Source organism: Pelobates fuscus, chromosome 10, assembly GCF_036172605.1.
Source record: "Pelobates fuscus isolate aPelFus1 chromosome 10, aPelFus1.pri, whole genome shotgun sequence".
In the NCBI taxonomy this organism is placed as follows: domain Eukaryota; kingdom Metazoa; phylum Chordata; class Amphibia; order Anura; family Pelobatidae; genus Pelobates; species Pelobates fuscus.
This window is the reverse complement of record NC_086326.1, coordinates 4,491,838-4,506,836: the sequence shown is the minus strand read 5'-3', so window position 1 is coordinate 4,506,836 and position 14,999 is coordinate 4,491,838. Positions and strand designations below refer to the sequence as shown.

At 42.1% G+C, this 14,999-nt stretch overlaps 1 protein-coding gene across 1 annotated transcript in view; it reads left to right on the top strand.

Annotated features, from left to right (window-relative positions):
• The first annotated feature begins 392 nt into the window (after positions 1-392).
• The window catches only part of SLC18A2 (solute carrier family 18 member A2), a 114,544-nt gene continuing 99,937 nt past the window's right edge, over positions 393-14,999 (top strand). The window contains exons 1-2 of the mRNA XM_063434674.1: positions 393-494; positions 1,408-1,546. Of these exons, the coding sequence (XP_063290744.1) occupies positions 1,426-1,546 (121 nt within the window). The 5' untranslated portion in view covers positions 393-494; positions 1,408-1,425. The remainder of the gene's footprint in view (positions 495-1,407; positions 1,547-14,999) is intronic.

Here is a 14,999-nt window from a genome sequence, read left to right as displayed (position 1 = left end):
TTGGCGGAGGCCCCCTTCACCTGCTGCTCTCCTGTGTCAAACAGGTGTGGTTAGAATTGTTTGTCTTGTTTTACCTATTGTACAGCGCTGCAGAATATGTTGGTGCCATATAAATAATTGTAATAATAAGAATATAATGTTTGCTGCCCTGAGATCGCCTGCTCTGAGCACTTCAACTGCATTAGTAGCGTTATCTCATTAACACCACAATCAGCAGACACAACTGGCTTCCTGTCCTCACAATTGGCGAGGAGCTACTGATAGAAATCTGTCGTGACGTCAGACAGGAGCTGGGTAAGAGGGGGCTGAATGCTGCCTTTTACTTGGCTTCTTCTGCTCCTATCCCCTCTCTCTTTCTCTCTCTCTCTCTCTCCCTCTCTCTCTCAGTCTGTAGTCAGAGAACTGAGCTGCGCTCTCTCCACATCCCCGTCTGCAGCCACAGCTGCAGCCAGATCTTAACAGCTGGAGCCACAAAGCAGCCTTAGGAGACCCAGGTAAGTCTGATCTGCTGATAGACTGAGCTATGCCGAGACATTGGACAAGATTATTGTTCTGCCCCAAACAGAGCCAGACTCCTTATCCTCCCCCAGAGTTGAGAATCTGTTTCATGTCCCCTCTGCTTTGGATATTACATGAGCCTGAAGCATTGCTAAAATATAGAATCCAACTGCACTGTCCTATATTCCACCGATCCGCTGCGTTAACCTAATTTAGGGATCTTCTGATTTCTAACTGATGGCAATGTGCTCACTAAGAGCATTGAAAGGGAATATTGGGGTCCATTCATTTCTCTCTTTTGATAACTACGCTAGAGAAAATGTAATTACATTACTGCTTCTGACAGCTGATCTATTAGTTTAATCCCTTAACACTGTTTTAGAATAGCAAGGGTAAAAGTGTTGCTGCGTTACATGTGGTATAGAAGTTAATTAACTTTATTGCAGTTTGGTGAATTTCCTTTTAGCCCGTGGGAACTCAAATGGTTAAAATATTTAGGAATTATAGAGTGTCTTTTTTTTTTTTTCTGAGGCAGTGGGTTCATTAGAGCACCTTTAGCAGATAGAATTAGTGAGAGTATATTTTATATTTACTAACGATCCACCACCCGTGACACACACATCCCTCCAGATCACGTTAAAAAAAGATTATGTCAGTATTTATTATAATTACTGTGCGCAATCCATTATATTGAACTTTACATTTCAGCTGAATAATTGTTGCTCCATCTATCGGTAATGCTTCCTTATCAACGCAGTAAGTGGTTAGTGTCATATAATGTATAATTAATTCTGTGATAAGTTACAGCGATAGTCCCCACAATTCCTGCCCGGTCTGCCCTGCTCCTGGGTGCACACGCTGCATGTTACATGGGCCGGTCAAGTCATTGTTTCGTCTTTGTATTTGCAGGAGTCTCTGCTCCCCGCCATGTCTGTCACTGAATTCAGCCTCCTGCGATGGCTGCGAGAGGGAAGGCAATCCCGGAAATTAATCCTTCTGATTGTCTATATTGCCTTGCTGTTGGATAACATGCTTCTCACCGTAGTAGGTAGGTACAGAACGTTGGGAATATTTTACCGTGAGTGATGTGTGGGTGACGGGTGATCCTTTGCGTCATGTTTCTGCTTTTGTGCCTGTTTGTTCTGTTTCAAAATATCCAAATGAGAAAACAAAAAGGCGAGAACCATTTTTATTACATTGTAAAGAATTCTAAAAGTTCCTGCTGATGGCGTCTATGGTGATTGCTCCACTCTTTGAAGTCTGTAACCATTATTGGCTAAAAAGGATTTCATCAAAATCCCCAGTTGTGAGTTTTTACTGTGTGGTTGTGACTGTTATCGCTGACGCAGGATAGCTGGAGAGTGCGGCTTGGTGTACAGTAACGGTATATTTCTTGCAGATCAACCTGCTTTTTGTAGAAATCCCTGATACGATGGAATAAAATCGCTGTTTGTTATATTTTTTTGCTTTTTCCAAGTTTTACCGTTTTGATTATATCCTGCGTCTCCACTAGAGTTTGGGAAAATTGGAAAATCCTATTAAAACAAAAAATGCAAACTTTATTCCGTTATGCGAGCGAATACTTTGTGATGTCAGAGAGTGGTTCTAACTATTTCTAAATTGATTATCGTACGATGGGATAAGCAAGCTTTCACTGCACATATTGCAGGTCAGATAGTATCTCTTCATTGTTACTACACAGGGAATATATTCTCCGAAGTATAATGACTGCATCCTTCTCTACCTGCCTGCTTCCAGTAGTAATGATTTCTATATATATAGCAGTTTGTATTATACGCACATGTGAAAAAAAAACTGATAGAAAAAAATATCTAAAACTGGCACAAATTCTACTTTATTGAATATATCAAACATTCACTGCTTGGAAGGAGAGCAGAGTCCTGCTGATTTCAGTTTATTTAACCCAGAGTGACAGACCTTGTTATACCCATTGTGTTACCCTTAATATACGTATATGATATAGATTTATTGATGGCCCCAGGGGCCGCAGAACTGCTACTTATGGTTACGTCATTAACTCGGACTTCTAACCTTTAAAGCTACAAAAACGCATTGGTTTATTTACTAAATACTGAATTGTTGTGAATGGAAAACAAAGTGATGAATTAAAAAGGTTTCCAAGTGAGCTCTTGTTACATTTGACCTGTTTTGACAGCTTTCAATTCTCTGCAATTATATGAATAATTCCCAGCGAGGTGAATTCGAAACACCCCACTGGCTTTTCAAGCAAATAAAGTCCGTTCAGTTTTACTGAACCAAAACTCTCTGTATTCACTAAGAGATCATATAAAACAATCGCACAACTTGGGACAACTTCAAAACGAACCAATCTGAGCTGACGCTGATGGCGCTCTGCATGCTGATTGGCTGTTAAGTCTGATGAGATAGTAACTTGCTAATTTCAGGACACCTAGAGCATTTCTCCTAAAATTCCCCAGATCAGCTTTCTCATTTAGACACGCAGGCTCCAAATCATTGCTGGTGAGGAGGTGACTGCCCAGCAACAAGTGGTTTTACTTCAACATGTGCAATTTCTTAACAATGTGAACTATTGGGAATGGGAAGCTGGTGCTAAGTGTGAGCCACAACTCATTCATTGGTTATAACCAGAGTGATGAAACGACAGAAATTCAGGGCCTTATACAGACCATTAAAAGTGGGCAGAAGAGCTGAGCAGAATGATAAATTATTCACTTTTCAGCCTGTAATCAGAAGCTGTAAAAGGTGTTTGTTTCTCGGTCACAAATTAATAGCTAATCTAAAAGGACGCTTTATTGCCCAAATGCATGCCTCACAACTGTCCTGATTTCATCAAGACAGTCCCAATTTTCAGGTCCTGTCCTGCGGTCCCAACTTTTCAGGGTACTGTACCCAGCAATAATAACATGAGCGTATCATTAGAATCTCTTGCGCTCTGTGCGGGGCACTAGGACCCTGCAGAAAGCACTGAAACTGTGCCACCTGCAGAGTCTGGATGGGTCCATTTCCTTTTTACAAATAAATAAAATTAAAATCACAGTTTAGTAGATATGCCCATAATGTCTGCATTTAAAAAAAAACATTTAGTTTCATTGCTTTATATGTAAAAACAACTTGCAATAGCTGTAAATCTCTTGTCTGCAGCCTTTGCAAACCCTCCCCTTCTAACCCCGCCCAGACTATCTGTGGCTGTCCAATCAAAGACTTCATAACGCAGCTCAATGAGAAGTATTTGCAAGGCAGGTGCTCTGGGCAATTGCTGCCTCTTGAGTTTATAGAGCTGAGATAAACAAACTCAGGAAGTGACAGGACCGGCTGGATGATTGAGAGCTGGGGGGGGGGGGGGTGGGGGAAGGACCGAAGCTCCTGTGAACCTGACTCACGGAGGAGCTTTGATGCAAGTCTCTTGCCTACAGACTATGGACCCTGTCCGAGAAATACCTAGAGGACTATTCTCTTTATGGGAAGGGGATGTGGAGGGCTTTAGTTGCTTGTTCTAAACATAATCTGGAGTTAGTAGACCTCTGGGAATTCCTGGACCCATTCAAACACCGAGCTCCTGACTATGAGATACCCTGAATCGTTATGGAAATATTAACCGGATCGGAAGTGTGCCATGATCAAGTGAATCTTTAATCAGTTGTTGCTTGATTCCCACCACCAATCACAGCACTATTTGGAGGTGATGAGGCATTGTGGCATACATAGGACTTTAGGGCAATCCTCTCCCTGGGGCGAGACCGGGATTAACCAATTACACTTGTGGCGCTCTGAGCTGGATCGGAGGATGGCCGTCACCTAGTCAAACTTTACATTTCAATTACTTGGACAGGGTACCTCCGATCCAGGCACATTTTGGACAGTTGGAGGGTGAGAGCTATCTGGGGACATACAATGTTTGGGGGTTACACGTTGGGAAAGGGGAACTTTTGGGGCTTGGATTCTCTTGTTTTCCTTTCTGGAGTGCTGCTATAATCACGCTGAGGGTGTCCGGCTGGAAAAAGAACGGAGATTGACGGAAATACCCAGGCTGAGTACCGAGCTTCGAGAACTGTAAGTTCGCTTTCTCCCGGTACAGATCCGGCATGTGACCCACATTGTACTATAACCACTAATGATATGCGTATTGTGGACTGCGGATACAATATGTTACTAATTGCTGGCTCTCCCTCGTCCCCCAGGTGTTTTGCTCGCTTTCCAGAGTCTGCTAGTGTCGTTGCTCCCACTCACATTGATCCATTTTACTTATCTTCCAGCTCCTTTTCCCTTCTTCCCTGTTTACTGTCTCTCGTTGCCCCTGATTGCTTTGTTTTCTCTCCTCATTTTCCCCCAGGTACCTTAACTGTTGTTAAATGTTCCCAAATGATCCCTCTCCCTTGTCCTTCGGTTGCTTTGCTATGTCTCCAGTGTGAGCAGTATGCGCTGCAGTTTCATTTGTCCCCGTTCGTTTCACCTGCCTTTGCGAGTTATTGATCCTTCTCCTTTGTCCCTGGTTTGTGTGCTTCCTAACACATGTTGGTCAATGTTCCCACCCAGCCTTTGTCTATACATTATCTTAACTTCTTACTTAGCCCATAGTCCTGCGCTGAATTACGTGGGGTGAACAATATACAGTTGTGCGCAAAAGTTTGCATACCGTGGCATAAATTGTGAAATTTTGGCATTGATTTTGAAAATATGACTGATAATGCAAAAAAAATATTTTATTGAAGGATAGTTATCATATGAAGCCAGTTATCATCACATAATTGTTTGGCTCCTTTTTATATCATAATGATAACAGAAATCACCCAAATGGCCCTGGTCAAAAGTTTACATACCCTTGAATGTTTAGCCTTGTTATAGACACACAAGGTGACACACACAGGTTAAAATTGCAATTAAAGGTTAATTTCCCACAAATGTAACTTTTTTAAATTGCAATTAGTGTCTGTGTATAAATAGTCAATAAGTTTGTTTGCTCTCATGTGGATGCACTGTGCAGGCTAGATACTGAGCCATGGGGAGCAGAAAAGACCTGCGTAACAAGGTAATGGAACTTTATAAAGATGGTAAAGGATATAAAAGGATATCCAAAGCTATGAAAATGCCAGTCAGTACTGTTCAATCACTAATTAAGAAGTGGAAAAGTTGGGGATCTCTTGATACCAAGCCAAGGTCAGGTAGACCAAGAAAGATTACAGGCACAACTGCCAGAAGAATTGTTCGGGATACAAAGAAAATCCCACAGGTAGCCTCAGGATAAATACAGACTGCTCTGGAAAAAGACGGCGTGACGTCCTTACAGATTCAGCACACTGCAATTTAGAGTGACAAGACCAAAATAGAGCTCTATGTCACAGCCATAAGCGCTATGTTTGGAGAGGGGTCAACAAGGCCTATAGTGAAAAGAATACCATCCCCACTGTGAAGCATTATGGTGGCCCACTGATGTTTGGGGGAGGAGGGTGTGAGCTCTAAAGGCACGGGGAATCTTGTGAAAATTGATGGCAAGATGAATGCAGTGTGTTATCAGAGAATACTGGCAGACAATTTACATTCGTCTGCACGAAGGCTGCCCATGGGTCGCTCTTGGACTTTCCAGCATGACAATAACCCTAAGCACACGGCCAAGTTGACCCTCTAGTGGTTACAGCAGAAAAAGATGAAGGTTCTGGAGTGGCCATCACAGTCTCCTGACCTTAATATCATCGAGCCACTCTGGGGAGATCTCAAACGTGCGGTTCATGCAAGACGACCAAAGACTTTGCATGACCTGGAGGCATTTTGCCAAGACGAATGGGCAGCTATACCACCTGCAAGAATTAGGGGCCTCATAGACAACTATTACAAAATACTGCACACTGTCATTGATGCTAAAGGGGGCAATACACAGTATTAAGAACTTAGGGTATGCAGACTTTTGAATTTCATTTTTTTTTCTTGCCATGTTTTGTTTTATGATTGTGCCATGCTGTTAAAACCTACAGGTAAATATGAATAAGAAATGTGTTTTGCCTGCTCACTCATGTTTTCTTTAAAAACGGTTCATGTATTACAAATTCTCCAAGGGTATGCAAACTTTTGAGCACAAATGTATAAACACTCCAGCACATGGAGCTTAAACCCACAAAGCAAGCCCCAGAAACACCACTCCTACATCATATATTAAATACCTGTACAGGTAAGCATTCTATATTCCTAATGGTTAATAGGTTTATAGACTTGTGCAAACATTTGTTTGGGCTGGTTTGTCCAAAGAAAACTTTTTTAAATTGATTTTTAATTTACTTGTGCCATCACATTCGATGAATAAGACTCCACAGGTACATTTCACATGTTTATCAATTGACATAAATCTAGTTTAAGGTACACTCTAAGCACCAATATAACTTTAGCGTAATGAAGTGGCTCTGATGTTTAGATCATGTCCCAACAGTGTCACTGTCCAATGCCAATTTGGTAGTTAAATTGCTTTGTTTATGCAGCCCTAACTACACCTCCATTGGCTAAAACGTACACAACCTCCCTACACAGTTCCTAATAGAGAGTTGAATGGTTTTTTTTTTATTGTGCAGTGTGTTTTATTTAGAATTCCGATCAGTTAACCGAGCATGAGATACAAACTTCTAAAGTAACCACACTGTGCTGTATACATGAAAGTTTTTTTTGTTTTTTTTCATGCAGTCTCTAGGACAAGGCATGGCTAGGGCTGAATGGGTAGTGAGACTGCAGGGGCATGATCTATACCCCAAAACTATTTAATTAAGCTAAAGGTGGTTTGGTGATTAAAGAAGGATCTATTTTCCTATAGCAGGTGCACGTAGCTCTAATACTTTTTGATGTCTTGTATTTGACTGAGGACAAGTTTAATGTGACTCCCCTCTCTCTGTCTGTGTATATTTTATCTACCCTATCTTTGTCCATCTTATGGGGAGATTTATCAAAGCTAAACAGGTGCTACTCCGGGTTAAGATACATTCTATTGGTATCCATGGTGATTGCTCCTTATTTAGGTATTTTCCCAGAATAGCTCCTGGTGGGCCTTGATAGATCTCCACATCATCTATTGTCTGTCTGTGGGTCTATATATTGTCTGTCTTTCTATCTCTGTATCCATTACGTTATCTCCCAAAACTGAGCCCTGGAGCCAAACTCCCACTATTCCTGGACTGCCGCAATGGTTATAGTATACATAAGCCCACGTAGATGTTACAGTGCTATTAAGGGTTAGTAAGTGTCCCCTATTAAGGGTTAGTAAGTGTCCCCTATTAAGGGTTAGTAAGTGTCCCCTATTAAGGGTTAGTAAGTGTCCCCTATTAAGGGTTAGTAAGTGTCCCCTATTAAGGGTTAGTAAGTGTCCCCTATTAAGGGTTAGTAAGTGTCCCCTATTAAGGGTTAGTAAGTGTCCCCTATTAAGGGTTAGTAAGTGTCCCCTATTAAGGGTTAGTAAGTGTCCCCTATTAAGGGTTAGTAAGTGTCCCCTATTAAGGGTTAGTAAGTGTCCCCTATTAAGGGTTAGTAAGTGTCCCCTATTAAGGGTTAGTAAGTGTCCCCTATTAAGGGTTAGTAAGTGTCCCCTATTAAGGGTTAGTAAGTGTCCCCTATTAAGGGTTAGTAAGTGTCCCCTATTAAGGGTTAGTAAGTGTCCCCTATTAAGGGTTAGTAAGTGTCCCCTATTAAGGGTTAGTAAGTGTCCCCTATTAAGGGTTAGTAAGTGTCCCCTATTAAGGGTTAGTAAGTGTCCCCTATTAAGGGTTAGTAAGTGTCCCCTATTAAGGGTTAGTAAGTGTCCCCTATTAAGGGTTAGTAAGTGTCCCCTATTGAGGGTTAGTAAGTGTCCCCTATTGAGGGTTAGTAAGTGTCCCCTATTGAGGGTTAATAAGTGTCCCCTATTGAGGGTTAATAAGTGTCCCCTATTGAGGGTTAGTAAGTGTCCCCTATTAAGGGTTAGTAAGTGTCCCCTATTAAGGGTTAGTAAGTGTCCCCTATTAAGGGTTAGTAAGTGTCCCCTATTGAGGGTTAGTAAGTGTCCCCTATTGAGGGTTAGTAAGTGTCCCCTATTGAGGGTTAATAAGTGTCCCCTATTGAGGGTTAATAAGTGTCCCCTATTGAGGGTTAATAAGTGTCCCCTATTGAGGGTTAATAAGTGTCCCCTATTGAGGGTTAATAAGTGTCCCCTATTGAGGGTTAATAAGTGTCCCCTATTGAGGGTTAATAAGTGTCCCCTATTGAGGGTTAATAAGTGTCCCCTATTGAGGGTTAATAAGTGTCCCCTATTGAGGGTTAATAAGTGTCCCCTATTGAGGGTTAATAAGTGTCCCCTATTGAGGGTTAATAAGTGTCCCCTATTGAGGGTTAATAAGTGTCCCCTATTGAGGGTTAATAAGTGTCCCCTATTGAGGGTTAATAAGTGTCCCCTATTGAGGGTTAATAAGTGTCCCCTATTAAGGGTTAATAAGTGTCCCCTATTAAGGGTTAATAAGAATGTAGGGGTTTAGAAAATACCCCTCTCTGTCTCATTAGAGATTTTACCGTTTAGCTGAAGGAAACCAGGAGAATTGTTAGTGCAGGACTCACCTAATAGGTTTGCCTCGCTGTGGCAGATGAGCTCACACTTTAATTGCCATTTTAGTGATACAAAAAATCTGCGGTTATTTAAATCTGCAGAGGGATTTGGGATAGTGAGCAAGTAACTTTTTTTTTTGTGTGAATTAATGAACTATCTGAAACGAATCGCTACTTTCTAAAGCCTGCTTACATAGTGCTGTGTGTTACAACCTTCAGATATTTGAATTCTCTAATGTTCCATAGTAATCTAGGTTGGAAAAAACGAACGTCTGTCAAGTTAAGCCTCTAAAACCTATTCCTTTAAGCTGTTGATCCATAAGAGGGGACCCCCCCCCCCCCTTTAACTCCTCTCACTCTGCATCAAGCATAACTTCGTATTGTAGAATGTGTGCACTTTAAGTAAATACGCTTGAACTCTACAATTCTTATATTAAATGTAACATTTTCCTGATAGGGTCAATAGGAACATGAGTAGGTGTCTTGTTGACCAAATTCTGCACCAATTTACGTAGATTATTTACCTGTCTTCAGATGATCCTTTCATCACCTCCATTGATAAACTCTGTCCCATACCCGGCACACGGTTATTAACCCTTAACGACTAAAGTGTCTTTCTCTATGGAGCGCTCATCATCACCTACTCCAGGAAAAAAAATGACATCTGTTCTAAAAGACACAATTTATTGTAGAGCACAATGTGTTCATTAGATAGAGAGAGAGAAGATTGAAAGCTGGGTATAGACAATGGTAGACGTATTGTAGTTTGATGAAGGACAGAATGGGTTAATTTGTTTTACTGGGAACAACTGATGACAAATTACATCAAACCATGTATCAGATTTAGATTCTAATCACTATTTTTATTTCCTAAACTAATGCAACTGCAAGAAATATATATGTGAGAGCAGTATTACATTTATTAATCTTTTCTGCTAAATGCTGATTGCAAAACCCATGAGGTATCGGTGACCAGGTACAAGCCGTAAATGAAAAACCTCAATATATTTGTTTGTCAGTATCCCCATAACATATAGGCCTCAAAGTAATGTTGTTGGATAAACTTTTAAATATTATTTAATATTTTGAAAAATATATTTAAAAATGTTTGACATTTTAACAGTATGTTTTTTACATATGATATATTATTTTATAATTTAATAGTTTGAAAAAATAATTTGAAAGTTGTATCCAAAACTATTTAATCATATGATACGTTTATCCAACAATATCAAATCAAGGCTATAATAAGATGCTATAATTAGATTACAATACCCCCCAACATTTCAAATAGGCAAAGATAGACACTTTGACTTTAGGGGTGTCAATGGGGGTGTGGGGATCACTGTGGTGTGTGTATTTGTGAGTTGTGTGTGTTTGTGAGTGTTTGTAAGTTGTGTGTGCGTATTGGTGAGTTGTGTTTGGGAGTTGTGTGTTGTGTGTGTGTGTTTTTGTGAGTTGTGTGTGTATGTTTGTGAATATATATTCATCATGAGATCAGTATACGCATTTGAGTGTGTAATTGGCCCCAAACTCATACACACAATAACTATCTCTCTGTTATATCTGTTACTCGTGGTGCTGAGCGTCTCTTCTATGTTCTTATACGCACAAAATAATTCCCACCCCCTAGCTTCCTGGTGCCTCTCTGACATCATTTCCATTGACCTCCTTTTATATTATCAGTTTGTGTGCTGCTTTTTGATGATGTGACATCATATCTCTGTGTAACCAACCAAAACCCAGTAAAGGGTATATATACTTCCTGGTTCTCCTTGTTTCCTAGCCTTCTATTGGTTCTTGTTACACGAGACTGCGTTTATACGGTTTATGCGATTTACTGTTTTCTGACCTCAACTTGTTTGTTGACCATTCTTGCTCTCCATTATCTGGACCTTAGCCTGACTATCCATTCTGTGTATCTCTGTTATCCTGACCTCGGCCTAACGATCCATTCTGTGTATCTCTGTTATCCTGACCTCGGCCTGACTATCCATTCTGTGTATCTCTGTTATCCTGACCTTGGCCTGACTATCCATTCTGTGTATCTCTGTTATCCTGACCTTGGCCTGACTATCCATTCTGTGTATCTCTGTTACCCTGACTATCCATTCTGTGTATCTCTATTATCCTGACCTCGGCCTGACTATACATTCTGTGTATGTTTGTTATCCTAGACCTCGGCCTGACTATCCATTCTGTGTATCTCTGTTACCCTGACTATCCATTTTTTGTATCTCTATTATCCTGACCTTGGCCTGACTATCCATTCTGTGTATCTCTGATATCCTGACCTCGGCCTGACTATACATTCTGTGTATGTTTGTTATCCTAGACCTCGGCCTGACTATCCATTCTGTGTATCTCTGTTATCCTGACCTCGGCCTGACTATCCATTCTGTGTATCTCTGTTATCCTGACCTCGGCCTGACTATACATTCTGTGTATGTTTGTTATCCTAGACCTCGGCCTGACTATCCATTCTGTGTATCTCTGATATTCTGACCTCGGCCTGACTATACATTCTGTGTATGTTTGTTATCCTGACCTCGGCCTGATTATCCATTCTGTGTATGTTTGTTATCCTGACCTCGGCCTGATTATCCATTCTGTGTATGTCTGTTATCCTGACCTCGGCCTAACGATCCATTCTGTGTATCTCTGTTATCCTGACCTCTGCCTGATTATCCATTCTGTGTATCTCTGTTATCGTGACCTCGGCCTAACTATGCATTCTGTGTATCTCTGTTATCCTGACTATCCATTCTGTGTATCTCTATTATCCTGACCTTGGCCTGACTATCCATTCTGTGTATCTCTGATATCCTGACCTCGGCCTAACGATCCATTCTGTGTATCTCTGATATCCTGACCTCGGCCTGACTATGCATTCTGTGTATCTTTGTTATCCTGACTATCCATTTTGTGTATCTCTGTTATCCTGACCTCTGCCTGACTATCCATTCTGTGTATCTCTGTTACCCTGACTATCCATTCTGTGTATCTCTATTATCCTGACCTTGGCCTGACTATCCATTCTGTGTATCTCCGTTATCCTAGACCTTGGCCTGACTATCCATTCTGTGTATCTCTGATATCCTGACCTCAGCCTAACGATCCATTCTGTGTATCTCTGATATCCTGACCTCGGCCTGACTATACATTCTGTGTATGTTTGTTATCCTGACCTCGGCCTGATTATCCATTCTGTGTATGTCTGTTATCCTGGCCTCGGCCTAACTATCCATTCTGTGTATGTTTGTTATCCTGACATCGGCCTGATAATACATTCTGTGTATCTCTGTTATCGTGACCTCGGCCTAACTATCCATTCTGTGTATCTGTTATTCTGAGCTCGGCCTGACTATACATTCTGTGTATCTCTGTTACCCTGACTATCCATTTTGTGTATCTCTATTATCCTGACCTTGGCCTGACTATCCATTCTGTGTATCTCTGATATCCTGACCTCGGCCTGACTATACATTCTGTGTATGTTTGTTATCCTGACCTCGGCCTGATTATCCATTCTGTGTATGTCTGTTATCCTGACCTTGGCCTGACTATCCATTCTGTGTATCTGTTATCCTAGACCTCGGCCTGACTATACATACTGTGTATCTCTATTATCCTGACCTCGGCCTGACTATCCATTCTGTGTATCTCTGTTATCCTGACCTCTGCCTAACTATCCATTCTGTGTATCTCTGTTATCCTGACCTCGGCCTGACTATCCATTCTGTGTATCTCTGATATCCTGACCTCGGCCTGACTATACATTCTGTGTATGTTTGTTATCCTGACCTCGGCCTGATTATCCATTCTGTGTATGTCTGTTATCCTGACCTTGGCCTGACTATCCATTCTGTGTATCTGTTATCCTAGACCTCGGCCTGACTATACATACTGTGTATCTCTATTATCCTGACCTCGGCCTGACTATCCATTCTGTGTATCTCTGTTATCCTGACCTCTGCCTAACTATCCATTCTGTGTATTTCTGTTATCCTAGAGCTCGGCCTGACTATCCATTCTGTGTATCTCTGTTATCCTGACCTCGGCCTGACTATCCATTCTGTGTATCTCTATTATCCTGACCTCTGCCTGACTATCCATTCTGTGTATCTCTTATATCCTGACCTCGGCCTAACTATCCATTCTGTGTATTTCTGTTATCCTAGACCTCGGCCTGACTATCCATTCTGTGTATGTTTGTTATCCTGACCTTGGCCTGACTATCCATTCTGTGTACAGGGCCGGCCTTAGGCATTTAGACGCCCTGTGCGAAAAATCTTCACAGCGCCCCCCCCCCCATCCATGTATGCTGTTATGTTTGTGTTGTCTGTGTATGTAATAGTACGTGTGATGACTGTGTGTGATATGTATGCTATGTGTGATATTTGTAATGGGTATATTAACAGTGTGTGATATGCGTGTATTGGTTGTATGTGACACACACACACACACACACACACAGAGTCAGACGGCCATACACACACAGGAAGACATCCACACACACACAAGCAGACAGTCATACACACACACACAGGCAGACAGTCACACACACACACACACACACACACAGACACACACAGGCAGACAGTCAGTCATACACACAGACACACACAGACAGTAATACACACAGACACACACAGAGGCAGACAGTAATACACACAGACACACACACACGCAGACACACACACACACGCAGTCAGTCATACACACAGACACACACAGACAGTAATACACACAGACACACACACAGTCATACACACAGAGGCAGACAGTCATACACACACACACACACACACACACACAGGCAGACAGTCATTCACACAGAGGCAGTCATACACAGTCACACACACAGAGGCAGACAGTAATACACACAGAAACACAGTGGCAGACAGTCATATACACACACACACGCAGACAGTCATATACACACACACACACACACACACACAGACACACACAGGCAGATAGTCATACACACACACACACACACACACACACACACACACAGAGGCAGACAGTCATACACACAGACACAGTGGCAGACAGTCATATACACACACACACACACACACACACACACACACAGGCAGACAGTCATACACACACACACACACAGGCAGACAGTCATACACACAGACACACAGAGGCAGACAGTCATACACACACAGACAGTAATACACACAGGCAGAGAGTCACACTCACCTGACAATCACAGTTACCTGTGGAGTTCATTGTGGAGGCAGTGCAGCTCCTGGTGACTGTTTGGTGGGGAAGCAGGGACTCCTTCCTGCTTCCCCTGCAGCCGGTTTCCGGTGCTTTTAGCTCCGCCCCCGCCGCACGGTAAGCTCCGCCCCCGCTGCAAATGTAAAAAAAAAAAAAAAAAAAAAAATTTTTTTTTTTAAATCGGCTGTGCGGCCGCACGGCGCCCCCTGCTCCATGGCGCCCTGTGCGGCCGCACAGCTCGCACACCCCTAAGGCCGGCCCTGTCTGTGTATCTCTGTTATCCTGACCTCGGCCTTACTATCCATTCTGTGTATCTCTGTTATCCTGACCTCGGCCTGACTATCCATTCTGTGTATCTCTGTTACCCTGACTATCCATTCTGTGTATCTCTGTTATCCTGACCTTGGCCTGACTATCCATTCTGTGTATCTCTGTTATCCCGACCTCGGCCTGACTATCCATTCTGTGTATCTGTTATCCTGACCTCAGCCTGACTATCCATTCTGTGTATCTCTGTTATCCTGACCTTGGCCTGACTATCCATTCTGTGTATCTCTGTTATCCTGACCTCGGCCTGACTATCCATTCTGTGTATCTCAGTTATCCTGGCCTCGGCCTGACTATCCATTCTGTGTATCTCTGTTATCCTGACCTTGGTCTGACTATCCATTCTGTGTATCTCAGTTATCCTTGACCTTGGCCTGACTATCCATTCT